This window comes from Stegodyphus dumicola, chromosome 10, assembly GCF_044657685.1.
Source record: "Stegodyphus dumicola isolate Sdum_Otavi_A_Nest chromosome 10, ASM4465768v1".
Taxonomy (NCBI): domain Eukaryota; kingdom Metazoa; phylum Arthropoda; class Arachnida; order Araneae; family Eresidae; genus Stegodyphus; species Stegodyphus dumicola.
In genome coordinates, this window is record NC_140777.1 from 186,852,379 (window position 1) to 186,866,460 (window position 14,082).

The 14,082-nt window shown below is 33.3% G+C and overlaps 1 protein-coding gene across 1 annotated transcript in view; it reads left to right on the forward strand.

The window, feature by feature from the left end:
* LOC146995243 (corticotropin-releasing hormone receptor 2-like) overlaps positions 1-13,700 on the forward strand; it is a 60,661-nt gene extending 46,961 nt beyond the window's left edge. Inside the window, exons 5-7 of the mRNA XM_085826134.1 lie at positions 4,234-4,275; positions 7,981-8,222; positions 13,513-13,700. Of these exons, the coding sequence (XP_085682260.1) occupies positions 4,234-4,275; positions 7,981-8,222; positions 13,513-13,549 (321 nt within the window). The 3' untranslated portion in view covers positions 13,550-13,700. The remainder of the gene's footprint in view (positions 1-4,233; positions 4,276-7,980; positions 8,223-13,512) is intronic.
* Positions 13,701-14,082: the final 382 nt, after the last annotated feature.

Here is a 14,082-nt window from a genome sequence, read left to right on the forward strand (position 1 = left end):
ATTTACTAACTGAAATTTTCTCTGTTTGAAACATACGTCAAAGTTCTTACTTTTGTGTACTTTTACCGAAAAGCGTCATAGTCTAAAATCCTGTCTTATTTGATTCACTTCGTAAACTGGAATCATCTATGATTACCCATTTAACACATATTCAGCCACAAAATGTTTTTCAAATATCCTGTATAAGAATTTATGACAACGAATTTTTGTTATTAAGTTTCCAAAGAGCTTGGAAATAAAACGAGTAATGGAGGAAACAAAATTCCATGTGTTTCATATTAGATACGAAGTACATTATATCATTTGTTCTAGCGGTTCTTTATTCCTGAAATTTGTGTTTGTAAAATATGTATTTAAAACAACAGTGTTTATACTCCTGTCTGGCTGAAGATTTTCTCTGTTATCAACTATTTTAAAGCAAATGTCAAAATGTTAAAGTCTCGCATATTGTTTAATTGCAGAGACTAAATGATAGAGAAATTTTTACAAAGAACAAACGAATGTCCGTAATGGATAGATGGATAGAAAATCTGTGACTACTGCTGATGTGAACAATATAAATCATGTGAACAATCATGTGAACAATATAAATCATGTGAACAAAATAAATCATGTAAAAGGTTGGGTGGACAAATATGTATTAATAAGGATGTGACACATTATGACAATCTCCACGCATCCACTTCTCGTAAATAAACTATTTATTAAAGTGACCAGTATTTCCAATAAAAATAAATAAATATTGGTATTGGAAAATCACCTTTCTAAGACGACCAGCTTCGCAGATGACAAGATCTTTCAAAACTATGGTTGATCACTTTTTAGACAAGGTTTATTTGCAATAGCTTAGACAGTGTGTAAGGAATTGCATAGATCAGCGGTTCTCCACCTTTTAACTAACGCGTACCATCTAAATAACATTTAAAAACTTTAGTACCACGACTATATTTTACAATGATTATTTTTCAATTTCTGAATAAAAATATTTTTAAAAATGTTTTGCCATTTGCACAACCTATTCTCTATTTGTATTAAATATGCACACAAAAAATATTAAATTAAAAATTAATTACCATTTTAGTTATCAAAATTTAAGTTATAATATTTTAATTCTAAAATTTACTGCGAAATTTGGGCTTGTTTAAGAGAGAGGTCACTTTTTTATGTCTAGTTGTATTTTACTTAGTTTTAACCGCAAATTTGATGCACTTTTAATTTTGTTCTGTATTTATTTTTTAAGTATAACATGGAAGAAAATCCTTATTCAGACAAACAGGTTGCGTAAAAGCCAATAAAAATTTAATAGTTTTATTTGAAATGCCTTTATATTCTTTTTTTCTGTTCAGCCAAAATTTACAAGTGTTTTATTTTTTAAATATTCGGTTAGAGTTCGATCGCAGGAAATTTCTATCAATTTTTCTTTTTCTTCACGTGATAAAATTTCAAGTACGTTTGAACAAAATAGATTTCTAATCCAATTTCCTTTTTCATAATCCTCGGAAAAATACATGTTGAAATTATTGACCAATGAAAAATAATGACTTTTAATGTTGTACGCCAATTCTTCTTTTATTTTCAAATTATTATCCGTTAGGAAACTTTCTAAAAGTGGTGAAAAGCTCAAAATATTATTATCCAATTCTTTGATTATTCGCTCGAGTTATTTTATCTCTAATGGTGAACAAATTAACACTTTGCTCTTGTAATTCTAAATTTAATTCATTTAACCTTCAAAAAATATCAGCTACATATGCTAAATGCGCCAACCATAGTTCATTAAATAAATAATTTTGCAATGCAAAGTTTGCATCACACAGGAGAATTTAAATTTCTGATCGAAGTTCTAAAGGACGATTTAAAACTCTGCCTCTGCTTAACCACCTTATTTCGGAATGTAACAAAAGCGTTCCGTGTTCACTTCCCATCTCTTGGCATAAAATCGTAAATATTCTTGAATTTAAAGCTGGGCTTTTAATAAAATTAATTTTCATAGCTTGATTCAAAACGATTTTCTTGTTTTCGGGGATTGTTTCGGCTACTAACGCTTCACGATGAGTACAGCAGTGAATAAATTTAGTTTCATGTGCGAAATTCTTTATTTGAGAAATAACTCGAAATGCTTTCCTGTAATATCCCGAGCTCCGTCAATTGCATGCACTTATTCTAAGGAATATCGCTCTTATATATAAAATTGTCAATTACTTTGAAAATTTCATTTGCAGTTGCTCTATCATAAAGATTCACAAATAAATACTCATCGGCAATTCGTTTATGTTCTTCGAAACGTATGTAAACTAATAATTGAACAAAGTTCGTTTTATCAGTATTTTCATCCAACCGCAATGAAAATACTCAATGTGTTTTATTTTTTTGAATAAGTTTCTCTTTTATGGAATTTGCCATTTCATGAATTCGTTGACTGACCGTATCATTTAATAACGGAATATTATTCCTTAGACACTTTTTCGTTTAATAATGTTAAAACGATATCTTTAGCTGCTGGTAATGTAAGGTTTTCTCCAGTGGTATGAGCCTGCCCAGTCTTGGCAGTTCTTAGGTTTACTAGGTCACTAGCTTCCAAAACTTTTTCACTTGAAGTAACAAAACCTTTCATCACTTTTTTACTATTTTTGAACTCCGATAAATTCCTCCTAAGATATTCTTCAGATTTATCCTTTAAATTTGCATGCTAAGATTAAATATGTCTTTTAAGAAAGGTGGGAACAATGATTTCTCACTTTCATTGAACAAGTCTTTGAGGTTAAGGGTCCATTTCATCTCCCTTCCAAGTATGTAAACCGATATGATAAATAACTTTCTTTACATTTTCTATAAACAATTTCCGTTTCTGTTCAATATTCTTATTGCTAATATATTGCACTGGATCCATAACCTTTGAATCATCACATTTCCGCTCAGTCAATCCTAGCCATTTTTCATTTTTGAAAAATCTAGGTTTGTTTTATTACTTTTTCACAAATATTTAAATGCACAACATATTACGAGTTCTTCAAAAACGAACAACGATATTCTCAAATTGCGTAGAAAAGTAAGGAATGCAAAGCAACTAGAAGACAAAATACTTGCTGTTAGAGAAAGTAAATCGACTTTAAAAAATTATTCTGATTGAAAAAGAAACAATATTAGGCCGAAATGGTGACAACATAAAGTGTAGTTCATGCTAATAAATCGATCAACTCTAAAAGAATTAATAAGATACTATTATCTTTTCATAAGAACTTAATTTTATTTCCTGTTAAATACAACATCATTTCTATTATCTGTTTTTAAAAACATCATTTATAAAAAAAAATTTTGTCTATGGATAAAAGAATATTTGTGCAAATAAAAATGTATTATTTACTAAAGTCTATGAGCGGCTATTCACCTTGAACAAAACTCACATCGCATAAATTTAAGAGTGTTAGAGAAAAACTTAGGGCATTTATTTTTTGAATTTAATAGTTAAAAACCTTTTTTTGCGTACCACCTATTTTTCTCTTCCGCGTACCACCGGTTGAGAAACGCTGGCATAGATCAGTGGCACTACCTAGTATGTATTATTTCCTTCAGTTTCTTTCTTATTTACAAGCTTCTTGGAATTTAATTTTAAAAAAGTCCCTCTTACATGAACGTTAATCATGCAATTTTTCAAGCTGGATACACATTCAGTGAAAAAGGAGTGATTTTAAATTCAGTATGCGAATAATTCAGCGGTAGCCTGCTTGTAACTTACAGATAGAGAAAGATAGATACAGATAGATACAGAAAGAAAAGAAAATTGGAAGTCTATTCCTTATAAGTCCGGAAGACATTCCCAGTAATGCCATACAACAGATGTTGCAGTCATTAACGATATATAATCAACAGCCTTTGTGTTCTGTTGGCTAATGCTTTCCGAGACACGTAATTCTGACACTGACGACATCCAGGTTCTCAGAAACATCAGCTGTTTTTAATTGGTATTAAGAAGAACAAAAAGCGATAAGTTCCATATTAACGCTTACAAACAATGAGAAATGCTGGCCTGTAACTATGAGCTGTGGTATTCCAAAAATATAGTCCGTGGTATTTCATACAAGAAAGCGAAATAATGTGTGTTGATAATCCATTTTCTTTAAAATTTTGTTTTTACTCGTACTATGAGATAAATATTGTATAAAAATGCCACCGTGAGAGGTAGCATTTTTATTACAATTTTCAAAAATTGCATGATATCCTGTTTCTTTGCAGGGAATTTTTGTCTCTATTCTGTACTGCTTCATGAATGTAGAGGTAAGTTAAACTAACCACTTTGAGTCTATTATATTCTCAGTAATATATTTTTTACAGATTGTTAACGGAGTAAAATTATGTACGATTTCCAACGAATGTCTTAAATCCTTCAGTTTAATATAATACAAGACGAAGTTATTTTTTCTTTGTATGTTCAAGTTTATTAATCGAAATGCATTAAAGTATCAGTATGTATATACGTATGTACTGTAAATGATTAATGTGTAAAAATAATTATCTCGAAACAAAAGTTTGAGTCCCCAGTTAACACGAAATTTTTTAACATTAATTCTTGAATTTTCTGTCCCTCGGGATTCGGGTTAACGAGGATTTATTGTAGTATACTAAAATAAAATAGCTTCAATTTTCAATTTCATGTTAGGAATGCGGTACTTGAATTCAAAAAATCTAGAAAGGGCGTAAGGTATTCCGATGCGTGAAGAATAGGACAAAATGGTTGAAGACCACTAATGTCTTTCCTTCGGAAATTTTATTCAATAGTCTTTTATACGACATTTTCATGGCAGTTTCATCCTATCAACAGTCTGAAGGCCATTTCATAATAAATACTAGTTTTAATGTAAGTAGGACTGATAATAAAAGCTCTTGGCTTTTGTATAAATATGTTTTATTATATAGATTTCTCCATAATATTCTTTCAATATTTTTTACTTTTAAAAATATTTACACTTCTCGTGACAAAAAGACGCTAAGATGCAAGCTATCATAATTTTTATAAATTACACTAAGAAACTGAATAATTTTTATTACACCATAATATATCGAGTTTTAACGCAAGTGTTTCGCCACCGCAAATATCGTCTGAACAAATAGTTCGCGTTGGCGTGTTTAATTATATTTTGTCAAACGATTTTTGGCATTTGAAAGAAAGAGACTTGCTTTAATACACTGTATTGTGGAATTTGTAAAAAAAATGTATCGTTACCATTAAGTACAAGGTATTTGAAATGGAACTATCACGCTACCGGATTAGAACCATCATTTAGTTCCAGTTCTGTTACAAAAATAAACAGAAGAAAGTCACCAAATCATGTGCATAGCTTTAGGTACTAATGTTGTATCATATGACACTCTGAAGCTTTAGTACCGAAAGCTCAAAAACAAGGAGCCATGACATTCAAGAAGCAGAGCACTCTGGACGGCTTACTGATGTTGATGAGTCCCGCCTGCGAGAACTTGTGGAAGAAGATCAGTATGCAACCACTACAGAGCTTGCTAAGGAGTTTAACGTTAGTGCTATGTTTATTAGCCGCGCTACGCATCGCATAAACTTGATGTACACGTTCAATCGCTGGGTGTCGTATGAGCTGACTCAAGCAAATAAGGAGGCACGTGTTAAAGCCTGCACTAATCTATACTGCTCGAATATCAACGCAAGGACAAAATTCACGATTGGATCGTTATTTGTGATGAAAAGTCGATTTATTTCAACAACACAGGCCAAAATGGAGGTTGGTCTGCGCCCGGTGAGCACTGCAGCGTCGTAAAGCTCAATTAGACTAGCAAAAATACCTTGCTTTGTATCTGGTGAGATTTCTGAGGAATTATCCACAAAGAGTATCTGAAAAAAGTTAAAACCGTCGACAGTAAAGTGAACAGCGAGATGCTAGTCTGTGTTGACGCTGCTATCAAGGAAAAACGTTGAACTGAGTTCCGAGAGCAAAAAGGTAATGTTCCATCAAGATAAGGCAAGACCACATGTATCACAATTCATCGGCAAGATTCTGTACGGAATCGAATGGGATCTTTGGCCACACCCATTATATAGCGGCAAAATCACTCTATATTTATATCTTTTTTCAGACCTGCAGCTGCATCTTTCTGGTGCTATCCTCCATTCTGCACAGGACGTCCGAAATGACTATGTATTTTTGGACTTGCGGACTGCCACCAGGTTTCTCGGGCCGAAGGCTTTGGAAAACTACCAAACTGTTGGCAGAAAATCACAGATTTGGGTGATGATTACTACCCTCACTAAAGATTCTACGTTCACGTTTTTTTAACTTTACTAAGAGATTTTTTTTAGCGAAAAACATTTGCTATAACCAGATAATTAACAGTCATAACATATTATAGCAATACCCTGGAGTAGATAGAATTCCTGGAGTCCCCTATTAGAACTAGTAAGATACTTCACAAGGCATTTCTTTCAAGGTCACACAAAAATAAAAGTATCCCGCCGTATGTAAATTTTTTTTCAGCTTTGGATGAGATTTCCACAAATAAATAATATCAGAATAAAATGTTCCCGCAGAATATAAATATGAGATCTCAAATTAATTATATGTACATATATATTACATATATATTAATATATATGCAATAATAAGAAAAAGGCACAAGGAAAAGCCGGAGCATTGTTGATGCGTGCTTAGATACATATTGAAGAAGAATTTTGATTGCGTAGTATGTAAAGAACCTGGCAGTCGCTGCAGTTTTAATTCAATTTTTATTTGCAATTGATATTTATGGCCACAATCACTTGGCACTCCAGTCGTGCCTTTCCACAGAAGATTTACATTTTTGATATTGTTAAAGCAAGCCAGCGAAATTACATTTTTGCAGGGTAGAGAGCAAAAGCTTAAGTGTGTAGTTGTGCAAGATGGAAGCACGCGAAGAGAAAAGTTTTGGTTTGCAATTTGGTGATTGGTCAAGAGGCATCTGCATTAACGGTTACGTAAGATTAATTTGATTAATTTGAATGACGCAGTTTAGACTTACAGCGCTATTTTTAGGACACATAGATGAAGTTCACAAATGAAATAGAAAATAAAAGAGGTTATAGTGAATTAAATTTAGAAGTTTGCTTTCATATTTTTTATCTTTTATATATATATATACTTAACGAAGTGCAGCAAATTATTCATGCGCATACATACTCGTACATACACATATATACTCCCATACATGCATGTATGTATGATTATAATATTAATTACTAATGTTTCTTAATGTTGTAAATAATTGAATTAACTGTATTAAATAGGTAAATAAATTTAGTAAATCATAAAACACAACCTACTTTATGTTATTTTACATTAAAACACTTACCGCATCTCGAGAATCGTGACGGACTGCTTGCTTTCAGTGCAGGCGTAAATGTAGAATTAATCGCCACAAATGTACAAGCTCAAAGAATTAATAAGAAATTCAATAGATAAATGCTATCGAATATTTAATGTTACCTGTTGAGATTAATAGAAAAATAGAAGTTCGTAACATCGGATGCTGTGGATTACCGTACTGAAAGGTATCCATCTCCAAGTTGATACATATTCACATAAAGGTTCCTCTAGGCTGAACTACCTATACTTTGTGTTCTACAGAAATTGAGTAATTATTATCTTTTTTTTTTCTAATAATTGGTGTTTGCTTCGAAAATGAACGAGTCCACATTCTCGCAAGTTTGTTCTTTAAAAATCCAGATGTCAAAAGATCATGAGCGTAAAAAGATTGTTGCATTCCCCTACCAGTTTTTGACAACTTACCTGACTCATAACCCTTTATATATATATATCAACATATCTGACAAACTCATATATTGTATTTCCTCTTCTTTCCTGATTTTTTCTTGAAGACAAAAAGCAATTTTCCATCACAAACGTATTATTAAAATAAAATTTGCAATATGTCTTCACAATATATTTTCCGAATAAGATGCAATTTTCCCTTATGCTTTTGAAGGTGCAAACGGTTCTACGTAAGGCGTACGTCAGAGCCGCCCTGCGTCGCAACCCTAACCACCGGTACACGTGGAAGTGCCGCACCACCAGAGCATCCCAAACAAGCACTTACGTTTCCAACTTCGACAATTCTGTCACGGAATCAGCATTAGTGCGATCCGGAACAAGTATCAGGGCCGTCTGCATGAAAGACTTGCGAAGACCTGAAAGATGTGGGCACCAGAAATGCGGAGTGGGACGAAGGTGATATCTTTTTCTGTAACAATTCTCATTACAGAATTAATGATTTGAATATCATAAAGAAAAATACAATCATCTCATTTATGTTATTCAAAGAGGGAGATATAAAACAAATAACACAAGTTCTTTTCTGATTTCCATCTCATACATTCTGTATTTTTATTGTTATTCATTGATATGTAGGTATATCGAAAACTTTCCGGGTCTCACACATAAAAAATTGTTTGTCAACAAATTCCTCTTGAAGACGTGTAGTAGCAGTAAATTTGAAAAGTTTGTTTGAGAAATCGTGTACTTTATTTTAACGCTTCACAGTATATGGAACTTAACTATCGAAAATGTTAAATTTTGGCTCGGTAACGACAGTCAGCAATATTACTAGCCGTCCAAAGTAACAGCAGCTAGAATTAGGTTTAAAACGAACCGACTCCTAAGACAGGTTGGACTTCTTAGGAGACTATTTTTCACCCTCAGTTTTGAGGGAGAGCACCCCGGGGGGAATCTGGGGGGTTCTCTCACCCCCTCTCCCCTTCCTTCAATCTACACGAGAGGATTTTTCGACTCCCCGCATATTTAGAGTGCCGCCATGCCGCACCTACACTATGCATTTACAAACATCCATGTCTTCTCTGGGATTCGAACCGGGGCCCTTCGTATATGAGTATTAGGCTACCCTAAACACTACACCATCTGGGCGACGCCCTCTATTGTTTGCGAGATTAATAAAACATAAATGTTCAAGCTAAGCTTTCGTATGTGAAAATTTACAAGCTCGCTTCTAGGTCTTGGCTCATGCCTTCAACTCACGCCATCAACCACGGCTAGCAAAAGCTAAAGCCTCAAGTTACTCTAGAGGGTGGGCGAAAATAGCATCAAGACAGTCACCAGTGGCTGGCTCCTAAATTCAAGAAATGTTGTTCCAGATATACGTTACCTAATTTGTCTGCTGCTGGTAGAATACTAGAGTTGAGAGTAGAGGAAAAGTAATGAGTTGATTCAAAGTTAACTCATTACTTTTACTACTGCACAAAGAGGTGTGTTAGTTCATCCTGAAATGTTTATAATTGAGAATCTGTGATTACATGTTTGATTAAAAAGTTTTAATCCCAAAGAAACAAAACAATACTTGGATTATATATGTATGCTGATTCGTCTTTTTCCTATTCTCTTTCTTAGTGAAAGAGCAGATAAACCATTTTCGCACTGGCATAGAATCCGTAAAAGCTGATTCTCGTAAAAGTCGACTATTGGATGTCTTGACATCAGAAAATATTGCTTTAGTTATGGGCGAAAATACTACGTGAGGCGTACTCGACTTCTTTCAGTAATACAGAACCCGCGACGTATCAATGCAAATCCGAAACAGCAATGTGGGTTTAAGGCATTTTGCTCCGTCCCCTCTTAGCAACTCAGCTCCGAATGATTATTATCTGTTCTCCAAACTGAAATCTGACCTTTCTAAGAAAGAGGATTTAATGATGGCGATGTCATAAAAGCAGTGGCTGAGAAACATTTTGAAGACAGTTGCTCATTAAACAATGTGAGAAGTGTATCGAAATACAAGAATATCATATTGAAAAATAATGCATTATGATATCCTCTATATCTTTTATTTTCTTCTCATATATTCCCCCTAGCATTTTAGCGTCAGGTTTTGAAAATTTTAAAAATATTCACGTAATTTGTTCCTTCTTCAATTTCCCAGAAAACGAGCTCCCCTAAATTTTAAAATGGATTCGTTTACGTAACGAAGGTTTTCGTCTAACAAAAGCAAATCCTCGCAGCCTGCCTGAGAAGAAGGTCATGCCAAACTTTTCTCTTTTACTTGCTGAACTTGAACTTTTCTCTTTTACTGCTTGCCTAATACAAGAATCGACTCGTCACAGCGATATAACACAAACTGACTTTCAATCTGCGATTTTGTTGAGTCAGCTGCCCTTACGTCCATCTTATTTAATTACTTATGGATGATTTTAATCATAAGGAGCAGCAAAGGCAACGATAAGAAATGACAAGATTCAAATTATAGGGAACTAGAAATGAAAAATATCGTAGTACATATCGTAATGTTAACATTACTGTGTATTCTTCCTGGTGTATGTTCCTGGAATCTTTTAAAGAAAGAATATTGGGATAGCGACCAGTAGCTTATCTAATGACTGCTTTTCATATGTTATATTTTTCTGAAACCGCGTCCTTGGAACTTATCTGCATAATTTTCCGAACTCGATTTTTAGACGATAAAATCTAAAAAAAAAAAAAAAAAAACAGTGAGAAATATGCGAGAAAATAGTTTATCATATATAAGGTGTTTGGGATTTACCTACGTAAAAAAAAACGAATAAAACTAAATAGTCATTACAGCTATAATATTCCATGTATTAGAGCTCGCTTAAGAGAAGTAATTTAATAGACGTTGAATCAGCTGGCAGCATAGTGTAATTTCGTGAGATTTTGGGGGACAACTTACATCAGTGATCCAAGGTCTCTAATATTTGCAAGTATGGAATGCATTTCCTATGATGTTGTTGCAACGTTTTAGGAGAGTAGCACCTGATACTTTGATACTTTGGTTTTTTATTCTGGCATGCAGCGGGAAATGCACTACTCCCGCTCTTTCCAGATTCCTCAATGAATTCTCTTAGGGTCCTGACATATGTAAAAGTCCAAAAATGAAGCTTCTCCGGTTGAGATAGCCTTGTAAAAGTAATAGAGAAGTGAAGCCCGAGCTTCGGTGATCAGAAAGCCATGTAGGGGGCAGCTGCAGAAGGTCAGGGAGGTGGGGAAAGCTGGCAGAAACACATGAAGAGGTTTGTAGATTCCGAAACGTGGTGAGTTTGCAAACTACTGAGTGTGTAAGCTGAGCTCTCATTGGTCAGTTTAGGTTGACTGTAACAAGTGAGCGGCGAATGGGCGAAGAAGTTTACCTTCATCAAGTATTTCGTAACTTAAGATATTGGCGAAATTAGCCGGGTTGTAGATAATCGCTCTGTTGAAGAATTTTTCATTGATGCGATTAATAAATTCTTCAACTTTTCTAACTTTAAATCCGAGTGCTCCGGTGATTATTCTTAAGAACTTGTTTTGAAGAACTTAAAGCTTTTCGTAGTCCTTGTCTTTCGCGTGGGCCCAGGCAGCGGAAGTGTATGTGAGAATCGGTCGAATGACCGTAATGTAGAGTCTCTTTTTCAGATGTAGAGATAGTTGTTCACATTTTAACGGTGCGAACATTCTGAACATAATTTTGTAGGCCTTTCCACATACTTGGGTCACGTGATCGTTCCATGAGAAATTACTATTGAACTCCGAGGTAGTTTGCTTTGTTGACCCTTGGAATTGGGGAGCCAAAAAGGGTGACTTAAGTTTTAATTTGGTTGAGTCTACGATACTTCCTGGTGAGAAGAATTTTAGATTTTGAGGGCTGAATGTTGGTTTTCCAAAAAAACCACACCATTTTACTATGGCTGGAATTTTCTCTTGCAGCCTGACCAGAAGCAAGTGGAAAGGAATTTATAGTCACAGAATTCTGGAAAAAAAGTATCATCTTAAAATTAAAATAAAGGTACTTCTTTTCCTCACTAGTGTGTAATGAGTACACTAGTAAATTAATGAGTAAAATTCAGCCTTACATTTTTCTTATTTTTACATAAAATATCTTTAAGGGAAATTGATATTGTTCGTTCCCCCCCCCACACCAAGGAATAAAATATGCGGCAAAAAGTTCGTGAAACAAAAAGAATCCTGGCTGCCTTCGTCAAACTGTATACAGCTTTTGGAGTTCCTAGATAATTATTAAACACCAGTCTGTAAAAAATAAATTCTTTTTATAAATTAAAATATATACATGGCGTTAGTATAACATCAATCTCAGCGGTGAAAAGAGTGTTACACGAACTTGAAAAACGGAAGGAAATAGTTCTTTTTGACAGCCCCGCAGAACCGAGATACTTAGGGCAGATACGTTAGAAGGAGAAATAAGTACCGCAGAGTCGACATTGCGCTAGAGAGAGATCAGGAAGTGACGTTGTTGTCCATGTTGAAGAAATGTGAGGAGGGAATAGTAAAATCTCACAAGCTTTTATATAAAATCTAAATAAATCTAGAGATGAATGTCACCTAACTTTCAAATTAAACGCTTGCCGTTTATCAGTGCCAAGTTTCATAAATTTCTAGTAAATTCTTCATACGCAAAATCTGAGCTCAGTGCATGTGGCTTCTGATATCTGTAAAGTTTTATTAAAAAAATCTGATGTCTACACCACATGACATCCTTGTACGGAATATTAAATTATACACATTTTTCCTGCCATTCATTTAAACTTGTTTCCCTCGAGTTTCATTAGAAATGTATTTGTCATTCAATTAATTCAGTTCTCACTTCGTGACAAGGCAAAAATACATGAAAACTGAAAAATATGTATATTAAAAATTGAAAGATATAGAAAAACATAAACACCAAATACACTTAAAACGATTTTAATTTTTTAAAATTAAAATTACAGTTTCTATGCAAAAACAAGCAATTCGTCCGGCAGGCAAGAAGGCAGATTTTTTTCGGTGCACAAAAAAAGTTGCCTTTGGTCCCACTGACACTGAAGGTACAGAAAGACTAAATTCAGTAAGAGTCGGTATATATCTATCTATACTATATTTATATATAGATGTAGTTATATCTATTATACTTTTGGTGCTATCAATTGCAACTAAAAAGGGAGATGCACAACTACACATTATAGCAGTCCTATATACAAAATTTCAACGTTTTGAGTCTACTCGTTTTTGAGTTATATGATATACATATGTACGTACGTACAGACGCGAAGAAAAAATCTCTTCTGAATGCATTTTAAATCACTTTTATAATTCGTTTCGGGGAAAAAAAGCCCTTTATTCTGTCCTTACGTACAGATGTCACGCAAAAACATCGTTAAATTGCATTCGATAGGGGTCAAAATGGGTATTTTCGTTGAAATATGATGCCCGAAATTTTCACGATTACAATACTTCCTTTTTACTTCGTACAAGGAAATAAAAATGAGCTTCCGTTATCTTTTCTTCAACTACAAATCTAAAATTGAAATAACTGTTATAATTAGGATAATTAATAAAATGGTCAAGATATTCTGTAGTTGACGTTTTATTGATGACGTTGTTAGCGTTTTAAGCAGGAATGCAGCTAATTTATTGTATATTTATTTATGTTTTTAAACTAATTTACTATTTGAAGGTAAATGTAGAAAACTGATCTCTCTCTCTCTTTTTTTTTTTTTTTTTTTCTTTCTTTCTTCCGCAGGTGCGATCACAATTGTATGAATGTTAGTGATGTATAAACAAGAATTCAAGAAAAGATGTCATATTATGTGCTTTCTTCTAACATTATACTGTTTCCAGTTGTTCACTTAATAGATGTATCATCTTCACATAAAAAATATGTATGTGAAATATTTATTAAAGTGTATTAATACATCAAAGATATTAAGAATTCACTGTTAAGTTGAAACCATATTTCATGCTAGCGATACTTGTATTAATATGAAGATCAGTATTAATGCAGAAATAATTCACTGGTCTGCATTTCAAAAAAAGAAAATTTTGATGTTTTAAATTTAATAGGTAATTTTTTATATTTATTCAGTGCTGATTTCAAAATCATGAGTCACGTCATGATTTTTTGCAAATTGAGAGCTTTCATATTTTCATAAATACTTCTATTTTACCTTATATTAATGAATTGGTTTTAGTGATACAAATTATAAATAAATTGCACAATAACAAAAATGTATTTAATACATTTTATAAAGTATATAAGTAGATTTATAAATATATTAACAAATTTAGGATATTACACTCTTTTGTAAAAAAA